The sequence below is a fragment of the Narcine bancroftii genome, chromosome 7 (assembly GCF_036971445.1).
Source record: "Narcine bancroftii isolate sNarBan1 chromosome 7, sNarBan1.hap1, whole genome shotgun sequence".
Classification (NCBI taxonomy): domain Eukaryota; kingdom Metazoa; phylum Chordata; class Chondrichthyes; order Torpediniformes; family Narcinidae; genus Narcine; species Narcine bancroftii.
The window spans coordinates 39390012-39404329 of record NC_091475.1 but is presented as its reverse complement, the minus strand read 5'-3'; the positions used below and the strand labels follow the sequence as shown (position 1 = coordinate 39404329).

Sequence of the window (14318 nt, the reverse complement as noted above, 5' to 3'; positions counted from 1 at the left end):
AAAGATGTGCACAAGTGATCAGGATTTTATATTGGCCCATTACCAATTAAAAAGTCATGCACCTGACACTTTCAATTTATTATTATTGCATGCAAGCAATCCATTGTCAATCATCAGTAATAAGATTGAATCCTTAGTTGACAATGCTATCAAGAGATACCAGAGTTGGAATTCTAGCAGTGTGGATAACTTGCCCTTGACACCAAGGCAGCATTTGAATAAGTGTGGCCCAAGGTGCCAGGTAAAACTGGTCAAGAGCTCCAAAAATATCAAATGACTGGAATTGTAGCTCACACAAAGTAAAACACATCATTAGCTCTAGGCCTAACCACTTCAGATGCCTCATCAGTGATCAACCTTCTATCTTAAGGTCATAAGTGGGAATGTTCAATGATGATTCCTCAGTGCCTGCATTCAGTAAGACCTAGAAACTTTTGGGTATGGCGTGAAAAGTGGAAGGTAACCTTCGCAACACCAGGCACTGATCATCTTTAATTTGAGAGAGTCCAACCACTTACCATTGACGGTCAACTCCATGATCAACATTCTGAGGAATCACAAATGACTATAAATTCAACTGAAACTGACACATAAATACAATGGCTACAAGAACAGATTAGAGGCTGATACCAAGCATTAATCATCACCACCTGAATCATAGCACAAAACAGGAGAGTGATAGAATATAGGTACACCCCGCTTTACGAAACTAGAGTGTTCCTATGGAATCTTTTGTAAGCCAAAATGGCATAAAGCGAAGAAGAGATTACCATTGGCAACATTTTTTGAGTGCTCCAGACCCAAAAACCCCAGCAAATTATACCAAATAACACATAAAACCCAAAATAATACAGACATTTATTAAAAGCAGGAATTATATGATAAATGCGCAGCCTATAAGGTAGAAATAATATGTACAGTGTAGTTAGGCCAAGTCTTTGGAGGTTGGGGTGTTTGGAGGTACAGGAGACTGAGATGTAGGAGAGAGGAAGAGAATCATCAATTGATTTCACATCATTGTTCCCGGGAAAGGAGCTGTTCAGGGAGCATGCGCAGCCTCTATAAACAGCTTGCTGCTTTTGCCACATTTTATCATAAAAATGAACACAGGTTTCTTCTTAAAGGTGAATTTGTGTAAAGCGAGTATTCATAAAGTGGGATATACCTATATACATCTGAAACCAGTCACTTAATTGACACCCCATAATTACCCTGAACATTCATTCCCTCCATACCACTGAAAGCATAATATACCACTCTGATTTAAAGATACAAATCACCCATCTTTCCTTAAATCCTAAAACTCCCTAACGGTATGGTGAGAATATCTTCAACAAGGTAACTCACCATCACTATTTTTTTATGAAAATTTGATTTTTAATTTGTATCAATGACAAATATTACACATTTATCCATAATCATACAGAATAAAACGATGCAAAAATAATACATAATTTTATATTTTCTCCCCTTACCCTTCCCCCTCCCTCCCCAAAAAAGTGGGAAAAAGCCTTCCTGGATTTATCATACATTTCAAATTTACAAATATAATCTTAAACCTCTAAATTAACGACTGTGAATTGGAGCAGGAGCAGTGGACGCTGTAGATGAACTCTTACCAATTAAATCCATATAAGGTTTCCAAATGTTATAAAATTTTTCTGGTTGATTCTGTAAATTATACATTAATTTCTCTTACAGTTAACAATTTTGTAATTCCATTTACCACCCATTCAACCCCACATTTTTGACAAATTTCCATGTTACCACCATATATTTTCTTTGCTACTGCTACACTTAAAAACTTCCTCTGCTAAATATCTAACTTCAAATTATAAATATCACCTAACAAAAATATTTTTGGGTCTTTCAGAACTTGTATCTTCATAATTTCTCTCAGTAAAATGCTCCTATCTTCCCAATTTTTTAAAAACTTTTTCACATTGCCATACTTCATGTTAAAAAGGTTTCTACCTCTTTATTACATCTAAAACATTGATCAGAGCAATTTGAATCAAGTCCGAGTAATTTATGTGGCGTATAATATAATTGATGTAAAAAATTAACTTGTACTATTTGATATTTGACATTAATTGTGTTACAGTTTTATAACATAGTTTTGACCATACTTCTTGGATTTGTATATTTAAATCTCTTTCCCATCTTAATTTATATTTAAATAGATCTTTTATTCTGCATAGTCTCTTGCAACTTTATATACATATTAGTAATAAATATTTTAATAAATGTATCAGTTATTAAATATTCAAATGGACTTTGTTCAGGTAATCTAAAATTCAATCCTAACTTTCTTTTTAAATATGATTTAAGTTGATATGAAGAAAAAAGTATTATTTAGTCAAAAAACAGAACCCAAAAAACATTCCTTTATCCTTTTTTATTCCAGTTATACCAAATATCAAAACATGAATTATTAACTGTAAAAGGAATTAAAGGATTTTGCTTTAATAACATTTTGGCTATTTGGTAATTTTTCATTCCTCTTTCTACATGGATTCCATTCCATACTTTAAGTATATGTTTCAAAATTGGTCTATCTATTTTCTCTTTCAACAGTTCTTCATGCCATTTAAACAAAATATGTTTGGAATTATTTTCTCCTATTTTACTCATTTCATGCTGTCTTTTCACCAGTCTGATAACAGGAAGTTGAGCTGTTTTATAATAATTTTTTAAATTAGGCATTCGTAGTCCCCCCAGTTATATTTCCATGTTAATTTTTGCAATGCCATCCTAGGCATTTTGTCTTGCCAAATAAATTTTCGTACAATGTTATTTAAATCTTGAAAAAACATTGTTGGTTCAAAAATTGGTAATGATTGGAATAGGTATTGTATTCTAGGAAAAATATTCATCTTCACACAATTTATCCTTCATATTAAAGAAATTAGTAAATCTTTCCATCTTATTAAGTCTTCTTTAATTTTATTCAATAACCATATATGGCATGGAAACAGGCCATCTCGGCCCTACAAGTTATCATTATCTGTGAACCCTCGGCTGGTTCACTCAAACAACTCCGCTAGATCCCCCCCACCTATTCTCCGCCCATAACCCTCCAACCCCTTCTTATCCATGTATATATCTAGCCTCCTCTTAAATGAAAGAATTGACTCTGCCTCAACTATTTCCTCCAGAAGATTATTCCATTCAGCCACCACTCTCTGAGTGAAGAAGCATCTTCTAATGTTTCTCCTAAAATTTTGCCCTTACCCTCAACTTGTGCCCTCATGTTTCAACCTCCGCTGCTCTCAGGGGAAAGAGTCTACTTGCATCTAGTTTATCTATTCCCTTCATAATTTTAAACACCTCAATCAAATCCCCTCTCAACCATCTATGTTCCAATGAATAAAGTCCTAACCTCTTCAATCTTTCTCTGTACTCTAGGTATTTTAAGCTAGGCAACATCCTTGTAAATCTTCTCTACACCCTCTCCACCTTATCTATATCCTTCCTATAATTTGGAGACCAGAACTGAACACAATACTCCAAACCTGGCCTCGCCAATGCCCTAAACAGTCGCAACATCACTTCCCAGCTCCTACACTCTATGCTATGATTTATGAAGGCTAGCATACCAAACGCCTTAACTACCCTGTCAACATGGGAATCCACCTTCAAGGAACGCTGCACCATATAATTTAATTTAAATAAACTTTTCAAATTCTTATCAATATTGATTCCTAAATATTTAACCACCTCCTTCTGCTATTTAAATTTTGTCATTTTCTTAATTTGAGTAAATCAGTCTCAATCATTGGCATCACTTCACTTTTATCAATATTTACTTTACGACCTAATATTAAACCATAATCCACCAGTCATACATTTTTTAAATGAAATTTCAGGGTTTGTAAGATATATAACATATTCTGCAAAAAGACTAATTTTATGTTCTTTAAGCCCTTAATCTCATTATCTCTTATCACCTCTGCTAAAGGTTCTATAGCCAGTGCAAATAAAAAAAGGTGACTACCTTGTCAAGATGAACTTTCCAATAAGAAAGGTTTTGATATTTGTCTGTTTGTAACTACTTTAGCCTTTGGGCAATTATATAATGCCTTTATCCAATTTATAAGATTTATTGGAATTCCAAAAAGCTTCAATACTTTAAATAAATACTCCCATTCTAATTTATTAAATGCTTTTTCTGCATCCGAAACCAAAGATACTGATGATATTTTTCTTTTTTAAGCTACATTTAATAAAAATTTAACAATATTATCAGCCGATCTTCTGTACTTGATGAAACCTGTTTGGTCCATATTTATCAATTTAGATAAACATTTATCTAATCTATTAGCTAATAATTTAGACAAAATTTTATAATCTGTAATCAATAATGATTTTGGTCTATATGAAGATGGAAGCAAAGGAACCTTCCTTTTTTTTTGGAATGCCTGTTATTAATACTGTTTTAAATGACTCAGATAAATCACAGGAGTCATTAATTTGATCTAGCAATCCCAAATAGGGATCAATAACTCTTTAAATTATTTGTAAAACTCCAGAGAGAAACCATCCTCTCCTGGAGCCTTATTATTTGGTATATCATATATTTATGTATCCATAAGAGTTTGTTAATTCTTTTTTTTTTAAACTTTATTTATTCGTTCAAAATACAGATAATAAGTAATATATATAACAATAAACAAAGCATGAACATTATATTTTATATAAATAAAAAAAAGAAAGAAAACCCCCACCCCCTCTTTCAGCCAACTCTCCTAAGGAGAGCCATAAAGAAAAAGAGAAAAAATAAAAAGTAAAGCATACATATTAAAATCTAGTCAATATAAATCAAAATGTAAATATTCTGAATATAACAACCACTTATTAATAAAAAAAACTATAGTTATCCGCAAAACATATGTAATTTTTTCCATTATTAAACAATATTTCATCTCATTATGCCAAAAGTCTCAAATTTAATCATTTCAGGTAAAATCATATCTCTACCGAACACGTTTTACTAAAGATCGAACTTGATAAAAATATGCTTACGCTTAATCGGACTGTTTAAACCCCAAACATTAAAAGTAGCAAACTTCAACTTTGACATATCCAGTAATATTACTAAAAACTAATAATATCAATATATAAATACTCAGATCCACGTAAATAGGCCCTCCAATAGGAGAAAAAGAAACCACAAATTAAAGTCTAAATAAAATGAAAATAAAAAGATTTAAAAAAAAACCCCAAAAAAAAACCCTACCAAAAGGTAGTAATCCCTAAACAAAAGTTGGGTGTGGATCACCCACCAGTGGCTGATGACTAGCAGAACATAGAGCAAATTTCTCCCTCCCCAGCCAAACAAATAACAACAAGATATCATAATGACATAAAAAGAAAGTAAAAATAAAAAAGTTCTTCTATTCATCCAAGAGATTCCAGACTCGGCGACCCCATTTCAAGGAAACGGACTCTTTCCATTCCGTTTTCTCCAATTTCTGCCGTTTCTTCCATTTCCAGAACAACCAGATTTTTCTTTAGGAGACAATGGTGGGCTACGTCTTTGTCCTCTTACATTTGGCAACGAGTCAGCAAAACTCATTGCTTCACGCTCATTCTCAAAAAACCGAGATTGAAAGTCTCCACAAAACACCTTCAACACTGCTGGATAGTGAAAAGTAGACTTATAACCTTTATGCCACAAAACTTCTTTAACTGGATTAAATCGACGCTGACGCTGAATAATCTCTTGACTCAAATCAGGATAGAAAAAATCTCTACTATTCTGAATCATTAACGGGGCTTTTCGTTATCTCGCGTTTTGCACTGCTAAATGAAGTATCGTTTCTCTGTCCAAATAATTAGAACATTGAATTATCACAGGTCTCAGTGGTTGACCAGGCAGAGGTCTTCTTCTTAAGGCTCTATGAGCTCTTTCCAATACCAGACCTCCAGAGAAAAATTCCTGCCCCAGTATTTGTGGAATCCATTCGGTAAAAAAATGAAGAGGATCTTGTTCTTCCATACCTTCTGGCAAACCAACAATCTTCACATTATTCCTTCTACTTTATTTCCCCAATAATCTACTTTCCTCTCTAACTCCCTCTCACGTTCTCACAATTCTTTAACGGATTTTTCCACCTGACATTTCAAAAAAGCAGCCTGAAATTGTTTAAAATCCTCACAAGATGCTTCCACACGTATTTTAACTGTATCCAGTTCCAAACTGAGCCTCTGAGACATTTCATTCAGCATAGGCTGAATGATAAGGCTTAGCTGTTTACATTGTAATTCGGAAAAGCTCAGCCCTGCTTTCTCTTGCATAGTGGCAGAACCAGGTAATTGCAGCTCCTGCTGCATCTCAACAACAGACAGTTTAACAGTTTTACTGCGGGTCTGGACTCCTAGCGACGGCACCCCGACTTCCTCAAGGGGCCGACGCTGTTCTCCCCCGCAACCTGTTGTTGCTTCAAAAATTCACAAAAAAGACCAAAATATTCAGATTGGAGTATATCCTGGGGTATTTCAAGCAATGGAGTCGTCTTCTTGCGTGCCCCCTCCGTTAAAGTCGGCAGGCCGCCAGGATCGGGATCCACATCGGGGGCACACGCACCTTCCTTCTGAGAACGGTTAATTCCAGCGATGTCCTTCTCCTGGTGAGTAGTAGTCATTTTTTCAGCTCCCACAGGCAATCTCTGTGGTTTAGGCTTGAAAGAAAGCAAACCTGAAGTTGTAGCAGACTGTTTAGGCCCTAAATCTTCAAACCTCCGAAAATGTAGTTTCTTCTGTACTTGAGGTTTAATCTTTTTGCCATTAATAGCCATAACAATTCCTTGATACTTTAAACTAAGCTTTAAAAAATTTAAACCTGAAAACAAAGAGTTAAAAACAGGTTCTTAAAAGTCTGGCCAGAGAGGTCGAGATTACACGTCTAGACTCTACGCCATCTTGCCACGCCCCCAAGAGTTTGTTAATTCATTCTTTTCCTCAATATTTAATTCTGGCAATAATAATTTGTGATAAATATTCATCTATTTTATCTCCATCCTTCAAAGATTCTGACTGATATAATTTCTTATAAAATTTCATAAAAACACCATTAATACCCTGTGTTTTGTAAGTAAGATGACCAGATTCCTCTTTTTATGGCTGTTATTGTTCTCGAAAATTGCACTGTCTTCAATTGCCATGTTAAAACTTTGTTGGCTCCATCTCCCAACTCATAATATTTTTGTTGAGTTCACCTTGTATCTCTCTCCACTTTATATGTTTGTATTTCATTAAATTTCACCATCACTGACTATTCAGCAACAATTACTTTACCAGAAATACCCAGATCAGAAAATGTACTGTATTTACTTTTATATAATCCAGCACCCTTGGATATTAGAAAATGTGAACTACCTGCTGATGACTAGAGGCTAAACCATCAGTAACAGTTTTTGCTTTTATCTCAAAACAGCCCTCCAGGTCCAAAGGTTTGCACCTCCTGATGTGCAATCGTACCTCAAAATATTACTACTTTAGATACTAAATTGTATGCCCATCTATTAATGAATCTCCAGTTCAGCTAATCCCTTGTTACTTTAAACTGATTCTAAAATTTCCTATGCACTTCTGCAACACTCAAAACCAAAATACCTTATGTACTTTAATTTTTTTCTTACTAGTGAGATGGGATTTAAACACAAATTCAAAGTAAACCTGCTAAGTACAGTTCCAAAATATTTAGGAATTTGTCAAACATTAGGCAGTAAAGAGAAAATTTAGTGAAAATTTGCAAGAAGTCAATGAACTTGTGGACATAAGCAACTCACAAAAGGACCAGCAAGTGTAAGGTGCAAGTTAAGGCTTGGATTGCACTAACTAAAGCTTGATGATTCTGACACAACAGTAAGGGTAATTGGGTGTAACGCAACCCAAGAATATTTTTATTATGAGTAGAGCATGGATTGAAATTTAAATAAACAATCTGCTTGAGGAACTCAGTGGGTCAAGCAAAATCGGTGGGAGAAAAAAATGGTTAATACTTTAACACTCAACCCACAGAGTTCCTCCAGCAGATCATTTTTCACTCCAGATTCAAGCTTATGAAGTCTTTCATGTCCCCATGGATTGGAATTAATTGATTAGTCTTTCAAAGAACTTGTAAGGCTTGTAATGGGCTGAAAATCATCCACATGGTATGTGGCCATTTAAACTGATCTACACATTTCTGTCTCAACATTCATATTCCATGACTGCCATCACATATAACGCTAAATCTGAAGCAAAACATATTGGCAGCAAAATAACTGAACTCATGACACCAGTGGGAGCAGAAGGATAATATTGAAATACATGGGGCTATAGAGAAGACTACAACATACACAGATTCCACTGTAAGAGCACAGCATGTTACAAATTTGCTGCCGTGATTTGCTTCAATTGATTACACATTAAAAGCATTAAGGACAAGTAATTCACCCCCCACCACCCCCAGCCTCCATGAAAGAGCACAAAGATCTATTAAAATGCAATTACCTTCCTTAGTTCCACTGTAACTTCATTTCTGTGCCTTCTCATAGTCTGTAACAAAACAGGCAAATGTCAACAATTAGCCACCTTAATGAATTTCTCTGGTGGTGATGTGCTACAAAGTAGTAAAAATTCATGGTTCTACTCACAAGATGTCAAATAATTTACAGTAAAACCCATTATCCAGAATTCAATCAACCAGCAAAAATATTAAGAATTAATTTTTAAAAAATAAATAAAAGTTTTAAATTAAATATTTTCCAAAATAACACATAAACCTTTGGTGAAGATGGAAGCAAATATATGGCTAGCGTAGAGCCTTGGTTGACCTTTGCTCATAACAGCTTTTCAATAAAGTTGTGTTTAAATAAAATGGTGTCACTCAAGATGAAGAGCTAATTGATGTTGCTCACCTTTGGATGTCTCCTTATCCCTGTTTAGTAAGAGTCTTTATTAAGTACCATATATTTCGGCATACAAGTCGAGCCTTGAAACCTTCAAAAATAACTCACAAATGGGTGTTGACTACACCCGATACACTTTTGAGATCTTAAATTCAAGTCAAAAAACTGCTCAATGTAGATTCAGTGTTCAAGACAATCCTAGAAGCACCTCCCCATCACTGGACACTGCTATAACACAGACATTCTACAACTGTAGAGCCTGAGGTCGTCGTTCCTGCCCGGGAGCTGACACATAGCCATGGTTCCTGAACTGAGCACACTTGGGCAGCAAGGCACTTGCACCCAATGTTGAGAATGGAGGCTCCATCGCCAAGTCAGGCAGGACCCGATGCTTAAAACTTGGACCCAGCTCCGTTTGGCATCACCCTGGCCAGAAGTAAAAATTTTTTTAAAACGTTTGCTTAATTTACAGATTTGTTTCTTACCGATTGGGGTGTTGTAACAGAGTTTGGGTTGCTGCTGGGAGGCCCAGACACCAGTTTCTGGCAAATTCCTTGCAGAAAATTGTGTGTGTTGGGGGGGGTGTCGATATATTATAAAACCATGAAAATAAACCTGAAAAATGGAACCCGACTTATCTGAAGGTCAACTTGTATGTTGAAATATTCCGTATATTACTAAGTCTTTATCTGTAAACTTTGGGGTCGGAGGGTTAATTATGATGGCTGCACAGTTAACACAATGCTGTTACAGGGCCAGCAACCAGAGTTGGAATTTAAATTTTATAAATTACAGGAATTAGCTGATTAAAGTGAACTTTACATAATTAAGGATTATAATACTGTGATTTTTTTTCCAAATTGCTTTACATTTTGCAGTCTTTCATCTTTTAAACTGTTTATTCTTAATACAGGTGTATTATTTAGGCATTGTAAAAGTGAGTCTCCAGCAACCAGAAAATTTGCATAGCCTACATCAATCAATCCTCATAGGTGCCGGATACCAGGTATTTTACTATACTTTTATACATGGTTCAATGTTAACTACTGCCCATGTTAAAATTCAATCCTTCAGTTAGTTCTACAATTTAAGTAGATAATCTACTTGGTCATACATCATGAAACAGGACCTTCAGACCACAGAAGCACCCATTACTTTAATGCTACAGAAATCCCATTTTTAACCCTTCCCACATTCCCATCAACTCTCCCCAGATTCTACCAATCACCTACACCAGTGGTTCCCAACCTTTTACTTTCCACTCACATACCACTTTAAGTATTTCCTATGCCATAGGTGCTCTGTGATTAATAAGGGATTGCTTAAGGTGGTATGTGGATGGAAAGAAAAAGTTTGAAAACCAGTTTTTATCATTCCAAATTGATTCATTATGTGCAGTTTCATAACTCCAAAGGAAATGGGCCAATGACAATTTTTCTCAAGCAAAATATTTCAGTAATAATTGGATCTAGAGCAGTGATTTTCAACCTTCCCTTCCTACTCACATACCACCTTAAGCAATCACTTTACTAATCACAGAACACTTATGGCATAGGGAATACTTAAAGTGGTATGTGAATGGAAAGTGAAAGGTTGGGAACCACTGACCTACACAATAGCAGCAATTTAGTAGCCAATTAACCTACCAAACCACACAACATTGGTGTATGGGAGGAAACCAGAGTAACCAAGTGGAAACCCATGCACTCACTAGGAAGAGGTTGCACTCTCTCCACAGACAGCATTGGAAGTCAGGACTGAACTGGGTCATTTGTGCCAGCCAAAGCCACCTTCATTATATTTAATCACCTTTATTCTATCATCCTCAGTAATGAAATTTTCAAAAGAAATAAAAAGTTTCAGATTTTTATTCTGGGTCAACTACTTCCTGAAATGTTTCTTCAACAACTCGTGAGCATGTCTCCTCCTGAACTCCCACACCAGTGGAAAAAAAAACAAAAATGCTGGTAAAACTTAGCAGGCCTCAGTGTCCATATGAGGTTATATGAATGTCCATATATAGAGCCAAAGTTTCAGGCCTGAGCCTGAAACCTGAAATGTCAGTTATATATCTTTAACTCCTATGGATACTGCAAGACCTCCTAAGTTCTTCCAACATTTTAATGATTTTACTATAATCACAGTATCTGCAGATGTTCATGCTTCACTCCCTCACCAGTGAAAATAGTTTTCTGTTTTATATCTGTAAACAAGTTCAGCCCCAATTTATTGCAACCAAGATAATTTAAGCAAGGACCATTCTGATTTGCTTTGTATTTGTGAGGGCAACATACCCTGTGAGGGGGAGGAGCATTTGACATATTTTACACCTCTTGCCATTGCAAACAGTAGCCATCTATTTTTTTTAAAATGCAGACCAAAACTCTATTTTAAAAATTGCAGATGGCAAAAAGTTACAAGTATTTTGGCTCCTTTTCCTGGATTAAAATATTTTTAGGTTTTGTTTTATGAGAACAGAACATTTATCTCTGGTAATGCAGATGGCTTTATTGTACTCAGTCATTTGTGCCCCTTTATGCTATGAAGTAATTAAACCCCTGTTTGGTCAGGTAAATATAGATTCGAAAATACTCCTCACTTTGGATGCAGGCCAGAAGCACACAATAACTAAACTTTTCATTAAGATTGTTTTGCTTACAAAATATGACATCCATACAAGGTCACACACTATCGTGTGTTCATTGGGGCATGTCGTGTGGCAAAGGTTATGATAAATCCCATCTATTTTATAGAGAACTAAGAATGGAGACAGTATTTGAGCACAAATAAACTTTCAATTAATAGAGTACTATTATGAGTTGTCTGCTGAAAAACTTGTATCATCAGCTTATTCAAGCAACCTCACCTTTTTATTTTGTGTTCAAAGGATTTAGTATTTCCTTACATTTTATTGTAAAGCAGAAACTACATACTGTTTATCTTTCTTGTACGTTTTGACTCAAAGTTGATAGAATAAAAGTTATCTACAACAATGGTCATCCAGATACCAACACATGGAGGGATTATTAAATGTCCAGACATAACAAATGTTATCTGCCTTCAGAGAGCAAACGGATAAACACTCTGCCGGCGAGCATTATGGCAGATGGGCAGAATGACGTTGATTCAAAGTTGAGTGAAGAGGTAAAGGGAAGGCAGATGAAGAAGTGAGATGCAGGAAAGGCGTGTGGAGAATATGGGTACAAGCCATGAAGCAGGCGGGAACAAGGAGAGGATGCTGTGGGGAACAGGGGGGGAGGGGGAGGAACAGGGGGGGAGGGGGAGGAACAGGGGGGGAGGAACAGGGGGGGAGGAACAGGGGGGGGGGAACAGGGGGGGAGGAACAGGGGGGGGGAACAGGGGGGGGGAACAGGGGGGGGGGAACAGGGGGGGGGGAACAGGGGGGGGGAACAGGGGGGGGAACAGGGGGGGGAACAGGGGGGGAGGGGGAGGAACAGGGGGGGAGGGGGAGGAACAGGGGGGGAGGGGGAGGAACAGGGGGGGAGGGGGAGGAACAGGGGGGGAGGGGGAGGAACAGGGGGGGAGGGGGAGGAACAGGGGGGGAGGGGGAGGAACAGGGGGGGAGGGGGAGGAACAGGGGGGGAGGGGGAGGAACAGGGGGGGAGGGGGAGGAACAGGGGGGGAGGGGGAGGAACAGGGGGGGAGGGGGAGGAACAGGGGGGGAGGGGGAGGAACAGGGGGGGAGGGGGAGGAACAGGGGGGAGGGGGAGGAACAGGGGGGAGGGGGAGGAACAGGGGGGGAGGGGGAGGAACAGGGGGGGAGGGGGAGGAACAGGGGGGGGGGAGTTTGAAGTGCGGGCAGCAACAGGCCGCTGGAGCGCAGAACACCGGGCCTAAAATCCTGGTGCCACCGGCTGCCGGTAGCCGGACTGAAACGTGATCATTCATGAGGCGCCGGGCTGGTGCGATGCGGCTTGCCTACGGCCACCGACCACGTCCCTGCCTCCCCCTCCCGTTCCCCCGGTCCCCGGGTCACTGCGGCCGGGTCTCATCGGCCGGCGTCGGCGCCCAGCCCACTGAAGGCCTCAGGCTCAGGCCTCGCCGGCCTACCGAAATTTACACGTCGCGGAGCCGCTTTCCCCTTCAGCCAAGGCCGCTTACCTCCACATCGCGGCCCTTGTTCTTGAAGCTTTTGATGCGGTGATTCTCGGCGCCGCTGCTGTCGGCCATCGCGCTCCTCAGCTCCGCCCGCCACCCAGGAAACGAGAGAATGTTCCACAACTGGAGATACCGGCAGCGGCCACTAGGCGGCGGCAACTCAGCCACTTCCACTAGAGGGCCCCAATCACCGCCAGGGTGAGACAACTTCAGGGACCAACACAGAACAGAAGGCTTCAAACACAACCCCAGTCTGTTGTCATGAACAGATCACAAAATTCGAGGTTTTGCTGCAGCATCATAATCCAAACATTGATAGAAACCAACTTACAAAATAAATACAGATAGTGCAAGAAAAAGACAAAGTAAGAGAGTGTCTGTGGTTCATTGGTTGTTCAGGAATCTGATGGCAGTGGGGAAGAAGCTGTCCTTGTGCAGTTGAGAGCTTTTCTTTAGGCTCCTGTGGCTTTTTCCTGATGGTAGCAGAGTGAATGAAGAGGGTGTGGCCTGGGTGGTAGGGGTCCTTGAGGATTGAGGCTGCTTTTTTTTAAAGACATGGCCTCATGCGGATGTCCTCGATGGAGCGAAGGCTGGCGCCTGTGATGTTGTGGGCAGAGTGAACAACCCTTTGGAGTTTATTCCTGTCCTGAGCTTTGCACCTCCAGTAATGCAACCAGCCAGAAGTTTCCCGAAAGTCTTTGAGGACCTACTGAATCTCCTCATAAAGCATAGCCTTTGGCTAATCTTCGTGATTATGGTGGAGGGCAGGACAGAATCATCGGAGATGCTGACACCCAGGAATTTGAAGTTCTTGACCCTCTCCACTGCTGAGACTTCCACAAGGTCTGGTTCTTGTTCACCCGAGTAATCGGCCGGCCACTGGGCGTTTGGGGTAGCCAGGCAGGACACGGGGGCGCGAGAATAGGTTTCAGGAGAGCTGCATGTAACAGAAACGCTGGAGGAACTCAACTCGTCTTCGTCGCGTCCCGAGCAGGTAGAGAGATAACCGTCGTCGATGATCACAAGTTGCAACGCCGGCTCCCTCCATGTGAGCAAACTTGACTGGTCAAGGGGAACGACGAACCCTAAGCACTGGGGAAAAGTGGCTGTAGGCGACAAGGGTTGAGATTTTTTTTGATAACTGCAGATAGAGACGCATTTGTCCTTCAGGGGGAAAAAAAATCTTGGGGAACAAATAGAAACTACAAACCAAAAAAAAAGTAGATATGGTCAGTGAATTCATTGAGAATTAAAACGTTTCCGGGTTCCAGCAAGACTGAGGAGGAGGAGGAGGAAGCAGTT

The 14318-nt window shown here is 39.0% G+C and overlaps 1 protein-coding gene across 1 annotated transcript in view; it reads right to left on the bottom strand.

Moving 5' to 3' along the window:
- kpna3 (karyopherin alpha 3 (importin alpha 4)) overlaps window positions 1-14280 on the bottom strand; it is an 89752-nt gene extending 75472 nt beyond the window's left edge. Inside the window, exons 1-2 of the mRNA XM_069889712.1 lie at window positions 13020-14280; window positions 8500-8544 (exon numbers count right to left, since the gene is read on the bottom strand). Of these exons, the coding sequence (XP_069745813.1) occupies window positions 8500-8544; window positions 13020-13088 (114 nt within the window). The 5' untranslated portion in view covers window positions 13089-14280. The remainder of the gene's footprint in view (window positions 1-8499; window positions 8545-13019) is intronic.
- Window positions 14281-14318: the final 38 nt, after the last annotated feature.